This window comes from Phalaenopsis equestris, unplaced genomic scaffold (assembly GCF_001263595.1).
Source record: "Phalaenopsis equestris unplaced genomic scaffold, ASM126359v1 Scaffold000167, whole genome shotgun sequence".
Lineage (NCBI taxonomy): Eukaryota > Viridiplantae > Streptophyta > Magnoliopsida > Asparagales > Orchidaceae > Phalaenopsis > Phalaenopsis equestris.
In genome coordinates, this window is record NW_018164609.1 from 655,683 (window position 1) to 676,513 (window position 20,831).

General features: G+C 37.3%; 1 protein-coding gene and 1 long non-coding RNA gene across 3 annotated transcripts in view; both read left to right on the forward strand.

The window, feature by feature from the left end:
• LOC110022078 (phosphomethylpyrimidine synthase, chloroplastic) overlaps positions 1-3,811 on the forward strand; it is a 15,727-nt gene extending 11,916 nt beyond the window's left edge. The window contains exons 5-6 of the mRNA XM_020720864.1: positions 1,679-2,356; positions 3,503-3,811. Coding sequence (XP_020576523.1) covers positions 1,679-2,353 — 675 coding nt within the window. The 3' untranslated portion in view covers positions 2,354-2,356; positions 3,503-3,811. The remainder of the gene's footprint in view (positions 1-1,678; positions 2,357-3,502) is intronic.
• Positions 3,812-5,559: 1,748 nt separating this feature from the next.
• Positions 5,560-20,831, forward strand: LOC110022080. 2 transcript variants are annotated; one of them, XR_002293731.1, is made up of 2 exons: positions 5,560-6,523; positions 20,623-20,831. It is a non-coding gene; the product is annotated as an uncharacterized LOC110022080 (long non-coding RNA). The 2 variants fall into 2 exon arrangements; XR_002293732.1 differs by lacking the exon at positions 20,623-20,831 and adding an exon at positions 16,200-16,978.

Sequence of the window (20,831 nt, forward strand, 5' to 3'; positions counted from 1 at the left end):
AAAGGAGCGGAGGGGAGCGGAGGCGGGCGGGAGATGAGAGCTCGGTTCGCAGCGTTGAGTCGCAGAGGAGAACAAGCGACGAGGGAGCGCGACCTTTGGTTCAGGGAGGAGCAGCGTCGAGCTGCTGTTTGGCGTGAGCAGGGAGAGCAGAGCGAAGGTTTCGGCGTAGCACAGGATCGAGCAGAGAAAGCTCGGGAGAGGGAGATCGGGCGAGATCCTCGGCGCAGAGAAGGAGAGGCAAGCGAGGACCTCGGTGCAGTGGAGGACATGCGAGCGAGGGCTTCGGTGCAGCGGAGGGTGAAGCAGGCTCCAGCGGGACACGGGGGTCTGTCGAGAGGAGGAAGAGGCGCAGTGCAGAGAGGGGGAGAAGGCGAGCGGGAGTCGAGCAGTCGAGACTCGGTGCCGAGGAGGGAGCCGAGTCTCGTCGTGAGAGGAGGATGGAGTCCAATGTCAGGAAGGAGCTAAGCGGGATCTTGTATTCGAGGAATTCTAAAAAGTCCGTTATGCGATAATGGGCGGGTAATTAATGAATTTCCAATGGGGGAGGAGTTTTATTTGGCATATAATAACTCCTAATTTAATTTTATTAAGACTGATTAAATGATTCATTTGAAATTTGAAATTTGAAATTTTAAAATTTTGAAATCTGAAAAATCGTTTAGCCGCCTGAGTTCAGCCCGAATTGCACTTGAGCTGAGCTCGAACCCGTGCCTCGTTAAATAAAAAAAAAAGTGTATCGATATCCGTGCTAGTCGCTCGTACGCGAAAACATAACAATGCGGGTGTTCTTCCTAGCTAAAATTGACGTTCCGGACGCGTCGGTGCGGTTCGTTTCGTCATCCGGGATCGTCCAGACGAGTTTGCCGGCGGACGAGTCAAACAAGTCAAAGTCGTGTGTGGTGCAGTGAGTGCGTGAATTGCGGCGTTCACGAGTAATCGAGTTACAAAGGGTTCACCTAAGGCTGTTTGATCCTATAGGAACTCATTTTCGGTCCCTCTACATGTTGGTCCTTAGCCCTTGCAACTAGAAGTTGAGTGCTTGGAACCACTCATGCGAGTTCGTCACAAAAATGAGTCAAGAAGTGGCTTGAAGTTCTACGGGAGGTGGGCCATTGCTAGTCCGCTAAGATGGTCAATAAGAACTCCCAGAGCTAGATCTTAGGTTCTAAGAGTAGGAGACTAAGACCTCACTAAAAATGAGGTCAACAATGTGATCGTAAGGAACATGCGTACAATCAAAAAAATCTAAGTGTCAGGAACAACAGTGACATAGTGGAACTTCAGCAGCACATAGGCGTACATTTATCAATTTGCATTGGAATGTTTGTTGGTATTTTATTGGTTTAGTTAAAATCGTGCAGTCAAGAGTTAGACCTAGTAGACCTTTTCAAATACTATAGAACACATCCCGTTCATATAGGTGCTGACATCATAGCAGGTTTCACATAGAATTAAAAAAAAAAAACAGAATATAATAATACTGAATCATATAAACTATAACTTTCTATGCTTTTGACGTGTGCATACTTTTAGCGTTTGCTTGTGCTTGTTATGTTATTTAAGTCCATATTTGTCTTTAACACAATTATGTGTTTGAAATTTCCAATGATGTTTGCCATTTTTGAGGATTAGTCTAGTGGTTTTAAAATTATATTGTTTTGTTCTTTTGATTTTGTAGGTGATGAATGAAGGCCCAGGACATATCCCAATGCACAAAATTCCAGAAAACATCGCTAAACAGTTGGATTGGTGCAACGAGGCACCTTTCTATACACTCGGTCCCCTGACAACTGATATTGCTCCTGGATATGATCATATTACCTCAGCCATTGGTGCAGCCAACATTGGAGCTCTTGGCACTGCACTTCTTTGTTATGTTACACCTAAAGAACATCTTGGGCTGCCAAATCGTGATGATGTGAAAGCTGGTGTTATATCATACAAAATAGCTGCCCATGCTGCTGATTTGGCAAAATGTCATCCCCATGCACAAGCCTGGGATGATGCCCTAAGCAAGGCACGCTTTGAGTTTAGATGGGTTGATCAATTTGCTTTATCATTGGATCCAATGACTGCGATGACCTTCCATGATGAGACACTTCCCTCTGAGGGTGCCAAGGTTGCACATTTCTGTTCAATGTGTGGACCTAAGTTCTGCTCTATGAAGATTACAGAAGATGTTCGCAAATATGCTAATGAGCATGGGTATGGAACTCCAGAGGAAGCTTTGAAGCAGGGCATGGAAGCTATGAGTGTTGAGTTTCTTGCTGCCAGGAAAACTATCAGTGGAGAGCAGCATGGTGAAGTTGGTGGGGAGATCTATGTTCCTGAAAGCTATGCCATACGCCGGTAAAAGGTAGGCTGCAGTTTATGTTATTCATTGATTTGTTCTGTAAGGATATGCTTTAGCTTACAGTGTTTCACATCTTTTGGCTTCTTGCTTGTGGATGGTTTACTTTAAAGCTTAGCGTGGTGAGAAAGTGAGTCTCTGAGAGTTCAAATTTGATATTCCCAAACTAACAAATTAATAATTTTATGTTTATAAACTACCTAGTGGCATTTGCATTTAATCTCTTAAGTTAACTATATTAGATTTAAAGAATGACGCTCCGTTGTATAAGGTAGATGGAGAATGTCAAATCGACCCTAAAAAATTTCCTGACCAGGAAGCTGAATATGGAAAAACCAATACATTCACCCCAGCCAGAGGGGGTTTGTACTAGGAGAGTACTTCTAGTGATATATGTATTTATAACCTCATAATTGTGCTTGTACTTCTCATTTATTTCTTTTTTTATTCATCATGTATGCTGATTTAAAGTCTTATATTCAATCAATAAGACGGAGAACCTTTCTCCTCAAGGATCTTGTGTTCTTGATAGGCTGTCATTTTGTGCAGAAGTTTACAGCCTTTTTTTGTCACTGCATTTTCTTTAGGAATAGGATTCCCCCTTTTTTTTTTCATTTTTACATTATATTATATAGGTTCATGCTAACTGGTTTAAGCTTTTTTTGGGCTTATTGTATAAAAATGATATTAATTTATTAGAATTAAATGAAAATCTGACACTAAATAGAATGGAGAAAACGGATTCATGTAGCTGACCCCCACTTAATGGGATTAAGGCTTTGTTGTTGTTGCTTATTTTAAAAGCACGTTGGTTATGGATGACTTCCATGCTTATTTATTTTTGGCCTGTCCATTACCCTTGTGTCTTTCCAGTGCTGATTTGGCTGCCTAGCTTGAAAACATACATTTTGTGAGGTCAAAATCCATCACGTTCAAATGTTTGAATGTGTTTATGGAGTGTATACCTGCAATTTAATTTCTAACTATATGCAACCAAATGACGAAATTTAGAGAACTTCACTGCTTTTAAAACGCATTTTCTAGCTGCAAGCTACCAATTGAACTCCAAGGAAGATTACCATAAAGGTTCTTCCTTGCTTTCTATTTATTACGTGTGAAGTTGCGAACTCATGCTTTCATTTTTTTGGACAGGAGCTTATTTGCATTTTCGTATTGCCAGAAGCTTGAAAATGACTCCAATTGGCTAAAACAGTTGGCATTTCCTATTGGGCCTATGTAAGTCGATATTATGCTAAATAATGCAAAACATGTTTTGAAACATGTTTTGCTTTGTTCTGTTTGTAAGTCGATATTATACTAAATAGATATTATGCTAAATAATGCAAAACATGTTTTGCTTTGTTCTATATGTAAGTCGATATTATGCTAAAAAATGCAAAACATGTTTTGCTTTGTTCTGATGGTTGTGTTTGTTTAGTTTGCTGCAGTAATGAAGCGTTACAAAATGTTTGCTTTTATTTGACATTAATCTGCACCAGGGGTGCCCATGCCTGCCATATCATAGGCCATTTTTGCCACTATGGAGGCATACTGGCTGAGAAATACCCTTTTAACCTGAACAGGATAATACCTGCGTAGGGAGTGTGCAAGTATTTCTTTTCTTTTCTTGTACATCTTCAGGAGATTCTGCCAGCCTCCTTTCCAGACAGCTGACTCCAAGCCGCGAAGCAGTTTTGTTGCAGTGGGCCAGAGTTATAAATGGATGGGAAGTAACTTAATTCCTTCATTCCTTCATTTAATTTTACGGGCTTTATTTTTCAATAATGAAAGATGCAAGAAATGTCTACAGATCGGTACCTCTCATTTTCTATACCAAAATAATATTTAGCAAGACCTTCATGTAATCACCTTTGCCATTTCTTGTGCTTCTTCATATTCTATTCTAATGGTACAAGCCCAGTAAGAAGTATATTTAAGATCGTTTGAGCATTGCTAATGAATACAATAAAGCCATGTACAAGTTAAAACTAAACTACTTTTAGCAAATCTGCTGTGCATTTAGGAGTTCGATACCCTGTAAGAGAGCTCCATATATTTGCACATCGGCATATTCCATTGGCTCTGGTCCTCAACCTTGAGTTGGTCCTATGTGTAGGCAGAGGTGCATCCTTAGGCCAGGATAAGATCAATTTGTCCTTATAATCTGCAAGCCATGGAAAATTGTTTTGTTCTTACTTTAGCACCTGCTTTTCTGTAAGCGTTGGATTTAAATCTAGGAAAATTTACATACATAGCACACAATTCTTATGTATTTACATTTCGCATACATAAAATTCTATATTTACATACATATCACTTTGGATTTTTAAACCTATGCAAGAAAAGGTGTATTTAACTTTTAAAATGTGGTAATAGTGCTATTTTCTATGTGATATTAAAGTATTGAGTGCTGTGTAAATATGAAGGCTTAGGTTTGAGAAATGTAAATACATAAGAATAGTGTGCCACGTAGGTAAATTCCCTTAATTTTTTCTCATGCGGCAGGGAGGATTCAAATCTAAAGACTGTAAATCACATCAGACCTTTCAGGTAGGATTTGAAATTGGCTTTTTGTAGCATTTGAAATTGGCTTTTTGTAGCATCTACATCATGAATCTAAGTTAGTCATTCACTGTTTCTTGGTAATGGATCTTTTCAAGTAGCTTGGTGTGAATTCAAAAATATACATTGTAAGGGAAGTGCATTGACCAGCTTGGTTCGGTTCTTACTCAAATCAAAGAACCAAACTGTCTATGCTTTTCTAGAAAATTAAGCTTGGATTCAAAACAAGGACTGAAACCGAGTCAAAACAAAACAAAGAAAAGCAGTGTTTAGCTAAACTTGTTTTTCTTTTAGCTAAACTTGTTTAGAAGCTTGGTATATATTGAGACGTTATGCTGTAGTTATACATATTAATTGTTAATTGGATAGAAAACACGCCCACATGTTATTCTTTACTGTCTGGTACATGTTGTTTACCTGCACTAAGTGTTAGACATCATTTGTTTTAGTTTTATTCTTGCTTAAAGCAAGAACATAAGAAGCGATTAAATTTTTTGGACAATTTTCCTCAACACTTCTTTTGGTTTCAAGGAATTAAACGAAACAAAAGTAATAAAAATAAAAGAACAATTTAATGTAAAGGTATTTTACCTCACTTCTTTGACCAAGGATAAAGTTAGTGAAGGTTTTTTTTACTCGATGAAAAATTGAATTTGTTTGGAAAAAAATTGGCGATCATATTTATTCTAAAGGTTAACTATGATTGGCTTTAGAATTCTTGAATTTATTTTGAGATTAGTGCAATATAAGAATTAATTTTGGGAAAGGATATGATCCAAATTTTCTGATTTTTGTTTCTTGTGAGAAATATGCATGTTGGCCATAGAGAGGATTTAATAAATTTCACGTCTTATTGTCATCACCAAGGGTTGGGTAGAAATTGTTTAAAAATGTATTTGTTCACTTTTTTTTGGTAAATTAAATTATCTATTAAGTATATTGGAACAAAACACAAGCAAACATACCGTAAATAAATTGTTTGTATCCCAATAAAATAAACTGGGTTGTGATTTTAACTGCTGAAAATTGATATGGCTCATTAGTGTGTACACACACATTACACGATGCATCGCTGACTCCCACTCTACTATAAATTTGGAGGAAGATTGGTTTTAGGATATCACGCTGAAGTTTGGTCAAGGTGGATGTTTTATCTTTAAACTTGTTTTTGGATGAGTATAATATTTGATAAATTAATAACAAGTTGTATGGCATTTATTTTATACTAAATTCTATGTTTTAAGCATAAATTTCATAAGAAAATTTGATTAGGATATTTTGAGCCAATCTGTTCCCCAAAACTCAAAATTAATAACACTTAAGAACAAGAAAAGGTCACTTGCTATTTAACTTAATTGAACATCATTAGAAATAAGTTTTTTTTTTAAAATAATTTATTCTATTCATCTTCGGGCAACGCTGAAACTGAAAGTGAACTTAAAAGCCCATTGATTTATTCATCTCCATTTTTGTCCATTTTTGTTTACTGACTCTAATGAACACTAGCGGTGCTTGCACAATGGTGCAGGCTGAGACAATCCATTTGAACCTCAGCAGCGTAATACCTGCGAAGGGAGTGTGTTGCTTCCCCTGTCTTCTTTTTTGCAGCAGGTAAAGCTAATACAAGCATGATATTCTAAGCCTTATTCTGTTACCATCTTATGGCTTTCCATGAAGATTTCAGCATATATTTTGTGCCATATTACTGCAAAATATGATTTTGTGTTATGAGATTTAACCGCAACAGTTTGAACTGCCTGGAAGCTAGTTAGTTCATTTGTATATCTTTGAATTCTACGTAGAAAAATAAACTACATGTCCTCATTTTGGATCTCCCTACGCTTAATATTATGGAAGATATACATATATACCACTCAATTCCTTTGTATTTACGTATCTGACAACTAAATTTCAGTTTTTACTTGTATATTATCTTATTTATGCCTGTATTGAATTCTGATTTGTTTGTGAATCACACCCAAAAAATAAAATGTAAGAGGGGAGAGAGAAAGAAGGGGGATTGAATAGTAGGACTTTGTATTAGCCGTGTTTTATTCATAAAATGATTTCTATTTATAGAAGAGATAGTACATTGTGATGATATTATATTTTTGTCTATATTAAATGGGTTTTTACGGGGTATTCTTGGTATTTTACATCTATGAGCTTATCATGTGGTTGCTCTATGGACCAGCCGACTAAACCCAATTTGATTTGTCTCGGTTGATTGAGATCAGCTTGACTCGATGGGATCAACTCAGTCGGTAGAGTTTGGTCGGTATCAGTCGACCGATTGATATGGTCCATCTATCAATCATTGACTCCTGATGAGGGACCTCTAGATGTCTTTGGGGTTGTTGGAAAAGCTAAGGAACCAGGTTTTCTCTGAATCGGCTCGTTCTTATATCCTATGGTCGTCTTTAGCTTGTCTCGCAATTTGGTCAGCTTTGGCCTTAATGGCTTTGGCTCGGTCAGCTTCACTCTATTAGAAAAGCGGGCCTCATAATATGTTGTTGGCGGGGTCATCTGTACAGTCATATCTCCTTAGGTTCAACGCTGGCCCTTTTTTGGATGCATATATTAGCCCTTTTTTTGATGCATATATTATAATTCTCTGATTCTATAACCACTTGAAAGCAACACTACGATAGGAATAAGAAAATTTAATGTAAAAAATTGATTGCATTTATTATTAATAAAAGATTCAATAATTAAAACCTCTTGATTTCTGCACATTTGAGGCTTATAAATAAGACAAGCGTGACATGACTCTTCACATTTCATATTTGCCATGCATTTCTTCTCGTTTAAATTAGCTGGTTTCCAAGCATTTTAATGAAAAATGTGTCAAACTCCCATGATGATATCCATAACAAAGATATGCTTCGTGCTACCTTTGAGAGACCGAAGAAGCGGTACCGACCGGGAGGTGAAATGAAGAAGAAAGTCGTCGTTAAGAAGAAAAATATGTTCACGCCGGTGCATTAGGTGGGTTCGTTTGATTCTTTCCTTGGCTCAAGTAACCAACTCAACCATCGCTCTGTCGGCTCAATCTTCTATCGTGGCATGGAACGCACCAACCGAAGGAGCCATTGAAGATGCTGTTGTTGCTCTGTCGTTGCCCGATACACAAGAAGCTACTAGTGCTATGTTGTTGCCCAATAAGCTGATGTTGCTCTGCACCACCCGATGAAAGCGTTGTCACTGACATCATCTGAGTTGGATCGACTGCTTGCTATGAGGAGCTTCAATCATACTCATTAGATTTTGATTTTTTTTTTCTAGGGAATCCCCTTTCTTCTTTATGTTGCTCTTGGTGTAGCTTATTCCTTTCGATAGTCTCGAGTGATGACTCGCCTCCTGTAAATGTTTGTGAGAACCCAATTGCAGTGCTAATGGAGACCGCCCAGGCGCAGTCGGGGACGGTTGATTCTCGAGCGAGAAAGTGTGGGATTGACAACGTAGGTAATCCTCTCGAGACCCGCATGGAAGCAACTAGTGGATGTCAGCTATCTCTAAGGTCTTTGCTCACCGCCTGGACAATATCAAGAACTTCTCCGCTTTCGGTCGGGATCTATCAAAGTGAAGAGATACACGAATTGCTTGCTCTTGTGGAGAAAGTGGACAAGATGGAGGAAGAGATGACCACTCTTCGCTAGGAACCATCGGATGTCTGGGAGAGACCTCGTGTAGTCTAGGCACAAGCTGAGCGGATCGGGTGAACAAGTTTAAGTTTGTGGGAGAAGTTTTATATAAGGGTTTGTTTTTACAATGATATGTCTTAGTCAAAACAGCGACCGACCGTCATGTAAAGTATATTTTTTTTTTCAGGATAATTTTCAACTCGTTTTCAAAATTACTGTATATTTCCATTTTTAACCCTTGTGAGACGTTTCAACTTCTTTTGTTTCCTTATATATAAGGTTGAGGGATTTGATGACCCTACGCTTTTATTGTCCTTTTCTCTTTTTTTTTTTCATTACCTCGGCCTTTTCTTTTTACACTTTGCTTGATGGCTCTGAAGTATTCTCCAAAGGCCTTAAGATCGTCATGTCGAATCATCGATCGTCGATTACTTTGGGGGAAGTGGTTCGGTTGCGGGAGACCTGTGTCTGATTCCATACTGAAGATTCGGGTCGCTGACGAGAACGATTAAGCGACCACTTCGTTTGACACTATTTTATATGAAGATTAGTTACACTTCAATCTCTCTGGCTATTTTTTTTTGCTGGGAATTGCGGGCTATCTTTAATCATTACCGAGTCATTCCCTCCAAAATTCTCTCGAACTCCATAGCGACAGTGATGACTTACATTATATTCGGACTTCGGCCATGGATCTTTTGGTCGATGGAGCATTTTAAGTTATATGTTTTTATTCCGGGTCGACTTGGATAGCTTCATTTAGTTCGCATCGGTCAACAGGTTCGAGGTTATGGGGCTAGAAAATAGAGTGAAGGATTGGAAGTTTAAATTCTGCTTGGGGTCTTCTCTCTGGTGATGATAGATTTAGATTGTACTGTGGTGCTCTTGTGAAGTCGAAGAAAAAGGTTTCAGATTGAGTGTTGGTCGAGGCTAGGGGCGTCGAAGAGCAACAACTTACAGTCTTTCCGTATCTCAACTTAACAATTGTCAACCAGGTTTTACATTCATACACCTTCAGTTAAATGATCGAGGAGGATTGGACAACCTCCGGCTCTTGGGAGGGCGAGAGGGAGGCAACGTTGTTGCCTGAGTAGGCAAGAAGAAGGCAGTACCATTGATCGTGCTGAAACCTTCCACCTCGAAACTGTTGAAGTTGTGGGCCGACATAAACCCCTGGTGGTCCATTCCGAGGAAGATTTGGAAAGTCCTAAAATGGTTTATTTAAGTCTATTTCTTCTATTATTTTTCAAATGAATGCCATTGGCGAGCTAATTTTTTTAGAAAAAAAATTATTTCGACGCCCACTAAGATTTCTCTGTCGGTTGCAGGTCCCTTGGGCACACAATCAAGTGGTCGAAAGGACGACGAACCTAGTGGAGTCTTCAGTGAGGCATTGGTAGGGCAATATATAATATCTGACACCCCTTGGTCGGTCACTCCTTCCTTCATCGATCTTCATGCCAGGGATGTAGCAAGTTGTTCTTCTCTAGTCGACCGGACTGGACCTGAGTTCGAGTTCAAGCCCTCCTCCCCCGCCCAAGAGGTGTGTCATAAAGGGAAGGCTCCCGCAACTGATCTGAGTGATTTTCTTCTTCCCTATCTTGGAAGAAGCGTAAGAGATCCACACTTGGGTGTGTTCCACTTAAGATGAGGGGGTGAAGATGAGCAACAGTTCAGACGATTAATTTACTCTAATCGATCTCAAGGAAGATCGGTATTTTGACTCCCCACTGCGATTTTTTACTTTGACTCCAGCTAATGTCATCTTTTCTTGTGCTTATGAGGAGGCCTAATGGAACACAAGCTCTCAGGCATATGTCAAGCGATCAATATGTCTTAACCGATGGTTTCAGAGGCTTCTCATTTCCTGTCGATGGTTCTTCTTCGAGCGATTGGACGCTCTGGAAAAGCTGGTAGGGACTGAGGAGAGGGTAAAGGCAACGAAAGAATAAGTAGTGATGGCCAAAGCGTGGCACTCTGCAATTAGAATTGCTCTTGGTCACATGAGGAAAATCGAGCCATGTAGGAAAAGATGGCCACAATGAAGTCAAATGGTGAGTTTTTTGCTAAGCTCTTCTCCCACTAGTATTAGGTTGAATTTTTTGCCGTGAAGCTTAGGGTGGGGAGGGAGGTGGGGGTTAGTCTTCGTTGTTGACTGAATGGTGAAGGCAAAGTTGGACTCCCCCTAGGAGGGGTGCCAAAAAAGCTCGTCGTTCGCGAACAACTCGTGTTCGGCTCGCTAAGTAGCTCTTGTTCGATGCGTTTGATAAACAAACGAGTTGAACACGAACAAATTTTTTTACCTCGATTTTTAAACGAGCCGAACACGAACAAAATTTTGTTCGATCGTGTTCGGCTTATTTTGGCTCAAATTGATTAGATAATAAATAATATATAAAAATTAATCAAATGATATCAAAATTTTTGTTTATAAAAATGTGAAAAAGAAAAAAATAGTGTTAGATATGTAAATACATAAGAATTCGGTGGAATGTATGTAAATATCCATAAAATTTTAAAAAAAATAATAAAATTTAGGTATTAGATATGTAAACACGTAAGTATTCGGCGATATGTATGTAAATGCCCCTTTTTTTAAAAATCCCACTCGACATAGAGGTTAAAAATATCTTCGGCTTTAGAGGACGAGCGAGCATACACGAAGATTTTGGTGTTGGATGACCCGATCCCTGTGAATAATCTGTCTGAGCTGTTGATGAATCACAGTCATGGGCAGTACTGTCTCTTTTCCATCAAACGACCCTCCTAGGGAGTTATAGATTTGTTGTCAGAAGTGGTCACCGCTCGCTGGGAACTTGCAAGAAACAAAGAATACTTTTCCATTGTAAAAAAGATTGGGATCCAACAATACTTCTTCGGTGCAAGCTAAGGCCGTAGTGTTCGAGATGCAAGTCCGAGTCATTAATTTGGAGGTTGATGTTGTGGAGATAAAGAACCACATTGCTATTTTAGAAGAGAAGGTGGTGGTTGGCTCAGACATGGCTCTTGCAATGCACCGAGAATAGAATGAAGTGAAGTTTGGTCTTCGTCAAGTTCAACAACGATTGAAATATTTTGATGATAAGTTGATCGTTTGTGGCGGGAGATTTGTTTTCGACAGGCTTCTCCAGTTTGAATGCGTATCTCCAAATGACATTAGAGAGAATTGGTTTGATCTTTTTTACGACGTTTCATAATTATATGTATTATGATTTTTTTATAGCTCGATTTTTGTAAGCCTAACTCGATTTATGAAAAAATAAGTGTTTACCTTGATGTGCTTGTCATATCTTTGAGTTTATTCTTTTTATTGTAAACGCCTGCGTCGAGTAATTATTTTAGTGAGGGTGATTCAATCGATCGAAGGAAAATCCGAATTGGGTTTTTTTGTGAAGCTAAAAGTCCAATTGATAAAAAAGTTTATTGAATCTGAATGGATGAGTATGATTATAGAAAGTTTATGCTATATGCGAACTCAAGTGTTATACCTCCAATGTCTCGGCGCTTGGTTAAGTCGTCGCTTTGTATGGGCTGTATCTTACGTCATGCATATTAAGTGGATCTTGTCTAGCTTTCAAGGGGATAACCATCTAGAAATATTGTTGAGGTGATTCATATGCTACCTATCACAAATCTTGTCACTAATAGTTAGGAAATCACCTCCAGAGCCTGACCCGCTTCAAGCTAGAAGAAATGAGTTTTATTGATACTTGAGCGTTGTGGGTTGATTCTTGTCTGATTCACCGATCATATGGTTGTTCTTGGTTGTCGGTTATTTAGATAATTTTTATTGATCGGTGGTTATCGGTTGCTGTCAATTTTATGACTCGGATGGAAACATTGCCAATGGGCCGATTTGAGTTCTCCGAATTTTTCTGATCCATTACATAAACTTCTCAAGTTTCCTGAGTGTCGGTCGTACTTAGGATTGTATGTACCATTAGTAATTTTTTTACTTAACCAATTTTATACAACTGACAATAAAATACAGTGGTTGGAACAATAACAGATTCTCATTATTGGGATACAAGAAAATCATCTTCGCTCCACATTCGAGAAATTTCTTTCTCTTTATAGGTTTTTAGCTTGTATGCTTTGAAGGCGTCCAACCTGTCAATGATAAATGACCCGATCCACATCTGGTCAAGCTTTCCACTACTTCTCGCGTAGCTGGGTCAGCTTTCTTCAACACTATGATTCTGTTTGGCGCAGCTGCAGCTTCTCAGGTTCTCAGCTGCAGCTGCGCTGCCCGAGGAAGCTGTTGTGGGGAAGCTGCTGCGGGAAAGCTAGCTGTCTATTTGGTGCAGCTGTGTGAAAACAAATTTGGGGCAGCTGTTTCTGGCAAAATGACCATGCTGACTCTATTTGATAAAATTGTTTCAAATATAACTGTACGAGCGACATATTTTATAATTCTGAAGCTAAATTTTACTTCGAAACAGTTCAAAAATTCAGATGCTCAACCAACTTAACGGTGAGTACGGATAGTGATAAAGGAAGAGGAAAAAACCCCCCTAGTCCAACAAGTAATGTAATAAGTGAAACGACAACTAAAAAGAATTCCGTTGTCTGTTGATACATAGTTTTTTGGCAGCTTTATATCGATGGCATGATGGAATTAAAATGAAGGAAATTTACAAAAGAACCACAAAGTTTTTATGAATTTACACATCGAACACCTAGTTTGATATTTTTATAATTATAAGATTTTGGTGCTAGAGATCTATGCATGAAAAAAGTGCAAAAATTAGTGAAGTGGCATTTTAGATTGTGATATGAAGGTATTTGAGTGTTATGAGCATAAACGTTAAAGTTTAGGTGTTTTACATATAAAAATCATCCTCAGCAATTAATACCTATATAATAGATATGCGGTACCTCAACAATAAGCTTATTAGTGCCAGCTCACAAATAAATAAACCACCATTATATTGAAAAAGACCACATGTTAATGATTAACAAACAGAGGTGAAGTGATCCAACCCACAAGATCATGCCCAACAAAGTTAAAAGGAAGGAAGCCATGATCTAAAGAAAAGAAACAGACATACGCAAATCCCACAAGGCAACAAAAATCACAATAAGAACCACACCAACAACCTCTACCAAGATCTCCAGCCCCGACACCAAAACATAGATTCCCAACCTCCATCGCCCATCTACCCAGCCTTGTCTCCATCTCAAACTCCCATGGCACAAATCATACGTCCACAACATGTTCCTAATGGCTGCAAAAACCGGGCAGACAAAGTGAACGAGACCCCCAGTCCAACCCCAAAGCGTAAACCCCCAAACCTCATAAAAATGAAAAAAACAGTATAGAAAGGGATTGGCAGGATCACCATGCCTCCACCGCTGCCCGCTTCTACGGGTTTGTTTGAGAAGAGGATGAGATTCAGGAGTTGAGGAGATTCGGGAAAGGGGAAGCTCCGCTCGAGTTTAGGAAGTTGAGGGCACGAGCGTAAAACCCATTTAACGCAATGGCGACGAAGCTGGGCCATGAGTATCCGTCGACATTTTGCGTTCGGCCTAATTCGCGGTTTGCCGTGGACGAGATGCCGGCCAAACTTGAAATAATCGCGGGGCGGTGCCGCGCAACGGCCTGGCTGCTGCGCAAAACATACCCTATGTCTCGTCGGCAAAATTTTTTTCGAACGTGCTTGATATAGTATCAAGTCGTCCGTCTCTTCACCTCTTTTTGCCAAATAGCTGAGTCAGCTTGTTTCTCCTCCGCAAGGTCGGGTGCAAGCATTACTCCATCGTCGTTTGTTTCCTGTCAATCGGCTTAACCTACTTTGTCAAACACAGAGGTTGTCATCGCTTTTTGGTTGTGATAGTTGTGATGATAATATTCTATCGACAACATTGCCTCCATCTCGTGTGACCTCATGAATGTGGTTTGCCTGGTCGCCGTGGGCAGTTTCATTCGAATCGCCCAGAGAAGATAGAAGGATCTTGACTCAATTTCCTTTAGCTCCTTCAATCTTTTTCCTCGGTAAGTTTAGGATGAACTTGTTTGGTGCTTCAACCCTCCCATTTGTTTAAGAATGATGTACTGACGCAAACTTCAAACTGATCCATTAGCTTTGTCAAAAAATTTTCACCACTTGATTAATAAATTATGTTCTGTTATCTGTGATGATTACAGGTGGTAGATCATATTGACATATTAGATCAGGCGGATGAAGTTTCGAATGACCTTTGCGGTGATTCGTGCGAGTACCTTGGCCTCAATTCCTTAAAAAAATAATCCATAGCAAGCAAACATTTTTGTTGGCCTCACGACAGGAGAGAAGGGTTCGAGGGTGTCGCGTCCTCATACGACAAAAAGCTATGGGCTAACAATGGGTTGTTGTTTGTGTGTTGACTAGCGTTGCAGTGATACATATTTCAGACATTGCTAGCATCTCTTTGAGAATCTCCCGACATCTTTTTGAAGCGTTCACCAGAAATAATCCTACCTCTGCACTTGATGTGCCAAAATTTGTCCTCTAGAGTGTCTCTTGCACTCTTCCAACTGCATCTTCCGGAGGTTGATATGTGATTGTTGGTCAGGTCTAACAAAACTGTCAGCTTCTTCGGTTGCTGCAAACTCAATACGTACGGGAAGGGTCGTTCTTTCAACCCTTGAGCTAGGGCGACACGAGCCATTGGACTCCAGATCCAACACTTCCCAACATCTTTTGGAAGCGTGCGATGAATGAGTGAAGGCTCTTGCTCTGTTGGATCTGCAGGCCCTGTGAGTTTTTTTTGAGGTTTTTGTGCTTTTTCCAACACCACCACAAACATTTGCTTGAAATCAACGAACAATGCAATTACTCCTAGCAGTAGTGCATTGAACCACTTGAGGGCCGACTTCCTCAGCTTGATAAAGAAGAGAAGATATTTCAGTGTGTCGGTGATCCTTAACAAACACACAGTCGACTCAAACGAGGCTATGTTGTTGGCCGGGTTGGTCCTTCCCTTGTAAAACTCCAGTGTGGGATATTGAATCTTTATGGGGAGCGCGCTTCAGAGAATTGCCTAGAGAATGCATTTTTAGGTTATCAGGCTACTCAGTAGGCTTGAACCGATGCTGGTTGATCGGTGCCTACCTAACACTATTTAAGTAGCGAGGGTCTTCTCTCTCTGGGGTTGGGGGGCCTCTTTGGTCATTGGGCGCTAGCCCTTTCTCTCGAGGGTTGTGCTCTTCCTCGAGCCAGTGTATCTCGAATGACAATCCAACATTTGATTATTTAACTCTTGGATCTGTTGGTTCATAAACTATTTGTTGTATTTCATATTATCGGTGTCTCAATTATGAGTTTTTTTCTTTTTGGGTCGCTCTTCTTCTTGTTTTTGGCATGAATTACACTCACTGCACCTTTTAGGATGTTGAATATTGATTTGTCCATGAATTACACCTAAAGAATATATCTTAAGGAGAGGGAGGGAGAGAGATAGAGGGATGAGTGAATGGTAAAATGTTATATCAATCGTGTCTTGTCATAAAATGATCTCCCTTTTTTATTGGGAGAGTACAATGTGATGAAGGTACATTTTTACATCTGCTTTAAAGTTAGTTGATATTTTACATATATGAGCTTACTGTTTGGTTGCTTTCTGGGTCAGTCGACGAAGCTCAATTTGATTTGTCTCTGTAGACACAGATCTGCTCATTCGGTTGAGTTTGGTCATTATGAGTCAACTGTACCAGTCGGTTGATATGGTTCAGCTATCAATTCTTGGCCTCAATGAGGGGCCTCTAGATGTCTCTGGGGTGGTTGGAGATGCTAAGGAACCAGATTTTACTTAGATCAACTCGTTCTTATATTTTCCAATTGTCTTCGGTCTGTTTCGCGGTTCTGTCAGCTTTGGCCTTGCTGGCTTTGGCTCGGAAAGCTTCACTAAATTGGAAAAGCAGGCCTCATAATCTTCAGTTGTCGGATCCTCCTTCGTCATTCTCTTTTCTTCGGGACCGTCAAATCTTCTCAAGATCAGTGCTGACCCGTTTTTTATGTGCAATATGAAAGTGCAGTTCACTTTTTAAAGGTTAAAATAGTGTTTTTTTTAAAGTATGAGGTGTTAAATATGTAAATACATGGGAATTGGGGGGTATGTATGTAAATGCCCCTGTTTTGCATTTGTTTTATAATGAAATTTAGTTAGATCATACAGGCGAGGTAAATTAACTCCAGGTTATTGGAGAAAACAATTATCTGCATAATCTTATCACTGCCTAACTTAGCAACTTCGTAGATTTTGTCGGTTAAAATCGATGAAGCAACAAAGAGGAATGTGATATTGCCTTGCTAGTGTTGTCAGGGTACCTGTAGGTATGCATCTTTTCAACTTTTCATTGTGTATATTCGATTCCCCTAAATCTGTCATCATATCTAACCTTTGATATATTTATGCAATAATATGTTTGATTTAGCATATATCTTTTTTTATATTTACATGTTTAATGATATCAATTTAGATCCTTTTTTTTTTTTTTTTTTTTTTAAAAAACAAACTGAATCAATAAAACATTATTGAATTTGGTGGGGGCTTTTTAAATTTTATTTTAGAGCTTCAAATCAGTTTAATCTATAATATCTAAGTATGACCTTGTCTTTTATAAATATTGAATGATATTTTTTAACATGGTATTTATTAAAAATTAAGTAATAAATACTCTAATTGTTTGATTAATACTAACACATGAAACTTCTAATTATTTTATTATGATATCATCAATTAAAATTATGCCATCAAAAAGCATAGCCAAGTGACTATTGTTGAAGGCATGAATAAAATCGTAGTTAACAGATTTGTAATTATGAAGTAAAATAACCATTGAAGCTGGGTCGCTATTTCTTTTCTAATATTTCATTATAAAATCGTAGTAATATGCAACATATTTGTAGAACAATTTATCCTTACACATGACCAGGATAATGTTGAATGCAAAAAATGTCGAGAAAATACACCCAAAAAATAAAATGTTTTATTAGGAAGTAATTAAGAGAGAAAGTAGGCAAACAAAAAGTTTCTCTTATTCATAATATCGAATCTTATTTATAGGCTCTAATATTACAAAATTATATAGTATCCCACTCATTATTAATTTTTCGAAGAAGCATTTTAATAATTACAAAGTCATTTGCATGTAATAAAATCGGGGGCCGATTTGGTCAATGAGGGTTATCGATTGTCTGTCAAGTCTCTGTTTGATTGATTTATAGTCCGAAAGAATGCTTTTCGTCGATCGTCCTGAAAGCTGATTTCTGTCCCATGAGATTTTCTCTTAATGTTTTCTGCTAATCGTTAGTATAAGGTGCCTTCTTTGACAATGCTGGTCTGAAAGTTCGCTTTAATTATGAATGGATAAGAATATTTGTCTCAGTAATTCTAAATTTGAATTATTGTTGTTCATGAAAAGCATCCGCAGAATGTGGGGGGGGGGCGTTTGGGTAAATGCTATTACATGAATATGACCATGGTGGCCCCAACAGTGTGTCAGTGGTACCGTTAGGTCCATCATATTTAATTAATTATTATTTTAATGAGAATATCTTAACATATGTATGTTTGAAAAAATTGGTTTTAAATTGAATGGTACAAACAATTCATATGTATATATATTTCTAACACAATTTAGTTTTCATAATTATAAAATATAACTTTCATTCATGTGTATGTAAGATGATATATATAGATATATATATAATGTAAATAGAAAAGAATAAAGGGGAATGTATGTAAAATTTATAATAATGTAATAAAAATTGACTTTGGATATTAAAAGGGGAAATAGAGAATCTAATGAAAATGGAGGAGGAGGGAAAAAGGGAGAGAGGAAAAGAAAGATGGACATGGAAAAGAGTGGAGGATAAAAGTTCAATGAATGGTAAGCCAAAAATGCCAAATGCGCTGTTTTGGATTGTTGCTGGGTGATGTGTGCCCTTCGCCGCTGCCATGCCATCAATCGCCTGTGCTAAAGAGAACCAGTTCATTGCATCTTCCCTTTTTCCCTTTAAAATAATTACTAAAGTCCAGTCCTGTATTTATACGTGTCTTTTTTCTTTTAGCAATTTGATATTGAAGCTTCCTTTTTTTATGTTTATCCTCTATCAACTTCACTCCATACTAATCATATTATGCCTTTTTTTTTTTTTTTTAAGATTTAGATACGTATCACTTTCTTCTATGTATTTACATATCTAACACTTCAATTTTAATATTTTAAAATATTAATGCTATTATATAATACTTAAATGCACAAGTTCCTTCAACAATTAATGCAGGGAAATTTACATACCTAGCTCTGATTTCTTTTTATGTATTTACATATATAACACAAAAAAGTTTTATTTTTACATTTATGCCACTCGAGCTTTAAGATCACATAAAAACTATCACCATTTTAACTTTAAAAAGTGAAATACACCTTTTCATATATATATATATATATATAAAAGGTGGTATGAATGTAAAAATTGAAGTTTAGATGTTGGACATGTAAAATACATAGGCTTTGAGTGGCATTTGCATGTATGAAAATCTTCCTCTTATTTTTCTCTTATGTATCATAGTGCAGAATAGACATTTGCTATGCGCATCTTGAAAATTTTGTTGTTGAAAAGGCTAAAGTTTATTTGAGATAATTTACTTTCGAGCATGAATAAGAAAAAAATCATTTTTTCTCTCTTAATTGTAGAAAATGGAATTATAAAATAGTACTTGCTAGCTTTTCCACCTGTTAAACTCCATGAATTGTAGTGCAAAAGATTGATGAAGATTTAAAGGGTATTGGCACTACTGAAGAGATTTGCATGAGTGTGGTTTATGAATAGTGATGATTAAGAGAGTCAAAAAGTGATGGTGGTTGATCATTGCTTATTAGATAATTAATGATAGTAGGATGATAATGCATGGTTAGATGGTGGTAGTAGAGTGACGATCGATTTATGATGACAATTATCCAACAATAGTTGTCAGGCAATAATGATTGTTGCCAGTGATTTTTGTTGTTGTTTATCTGAAAGTGCTTTAAAATTTTTCAAATTTCAAAACTCTTTCAAATTTTAGATCTCTTGTGGGTGAAGATATTTGTATTCTTTATAATATTCTTGAATAAAAATTTATTTATAATCATATATTAATGCTTAAATGTTTAAAAGCTTTAATAACATCAAAGTTGAGTGCTCTTTAATTCATTTGATTCATTTTACTGAATTGTTCACTATGATTATGAGAACACAATTTTCAAACATAGCTCAGCCCTTTATATAGCATCATAACAATTTTAGCTACGTTTTAGATGTTTGATTTGGACTAATCTGGACTCAAAATAGTCATTTGAGTCATCTCATTGAAACATTCATTTTAAGAATAAATTTGCTAGATTGAAAGTGCATTTAGTCATGAGTTAAAAGCTTCTAATTGATGGATTGCACCCATGCTTATATTCGATCAAATGAATTTATTGGGGATGTATTATTTGCCTAATATTTTTATATGAAAATAAACATGTGGTATATGAGGGCTTTTCACTAGTCGACCTTTGAAGTATTCCAACCGAATGCCTTTTATTGAACCCTTTATTTATAGTTCATTCATTAGGTATTTAATTTCTTTAATTATCTTGGGAGAATAATCTAATTTTGGTATTCTTTAATTTTATCATTAGAAAGTGTCATATGCTATTAACAATATATGTTAGAAGCACTTTATTTGTGCTCGTTTAAGATAAGATAAGAGCCAAACTTCTTTCAATTCGAAGTGTTAAAATGAAAATTTGGTTACCGACATGCCACTCAATTCTTATGTATTTACATATCTAGTATTTAAATTTTACTTTTTACATACATGTTATACATTAAAATGTGTTTTTCACGTTTTTAAAAGCTAAATTGATGGCATTTTTTTTTTAATGTGACACGAATAATTTGGGCGGTATGAAAGTTAAAAAAAAAAAAGTAAAGCTCAGATGTTATATATATATATATATATGATTTAAATATTTAAATATTTAAAGTGATTCATGAAGGAACAAGGTATCTGGATATAAAATATTGTGATTCATCCCCTTTTTTGCAGAAGAAGTCAACAAATTGAGTGGAGCCAGTTAGAATTTATTTTTGTGGTAGATGCTCTAACTATAGTACAACAGTTCCTGGTACGAAAATTTGAAGATTAGAACTCACATTTGATGTTGTATTATAGAGTACAAATTCTTTTAGATCTTATAATTTATGAATTGAGGGTCACATTTTTGTTCTTCAATTTTTAAACATATTTAGTCAGAA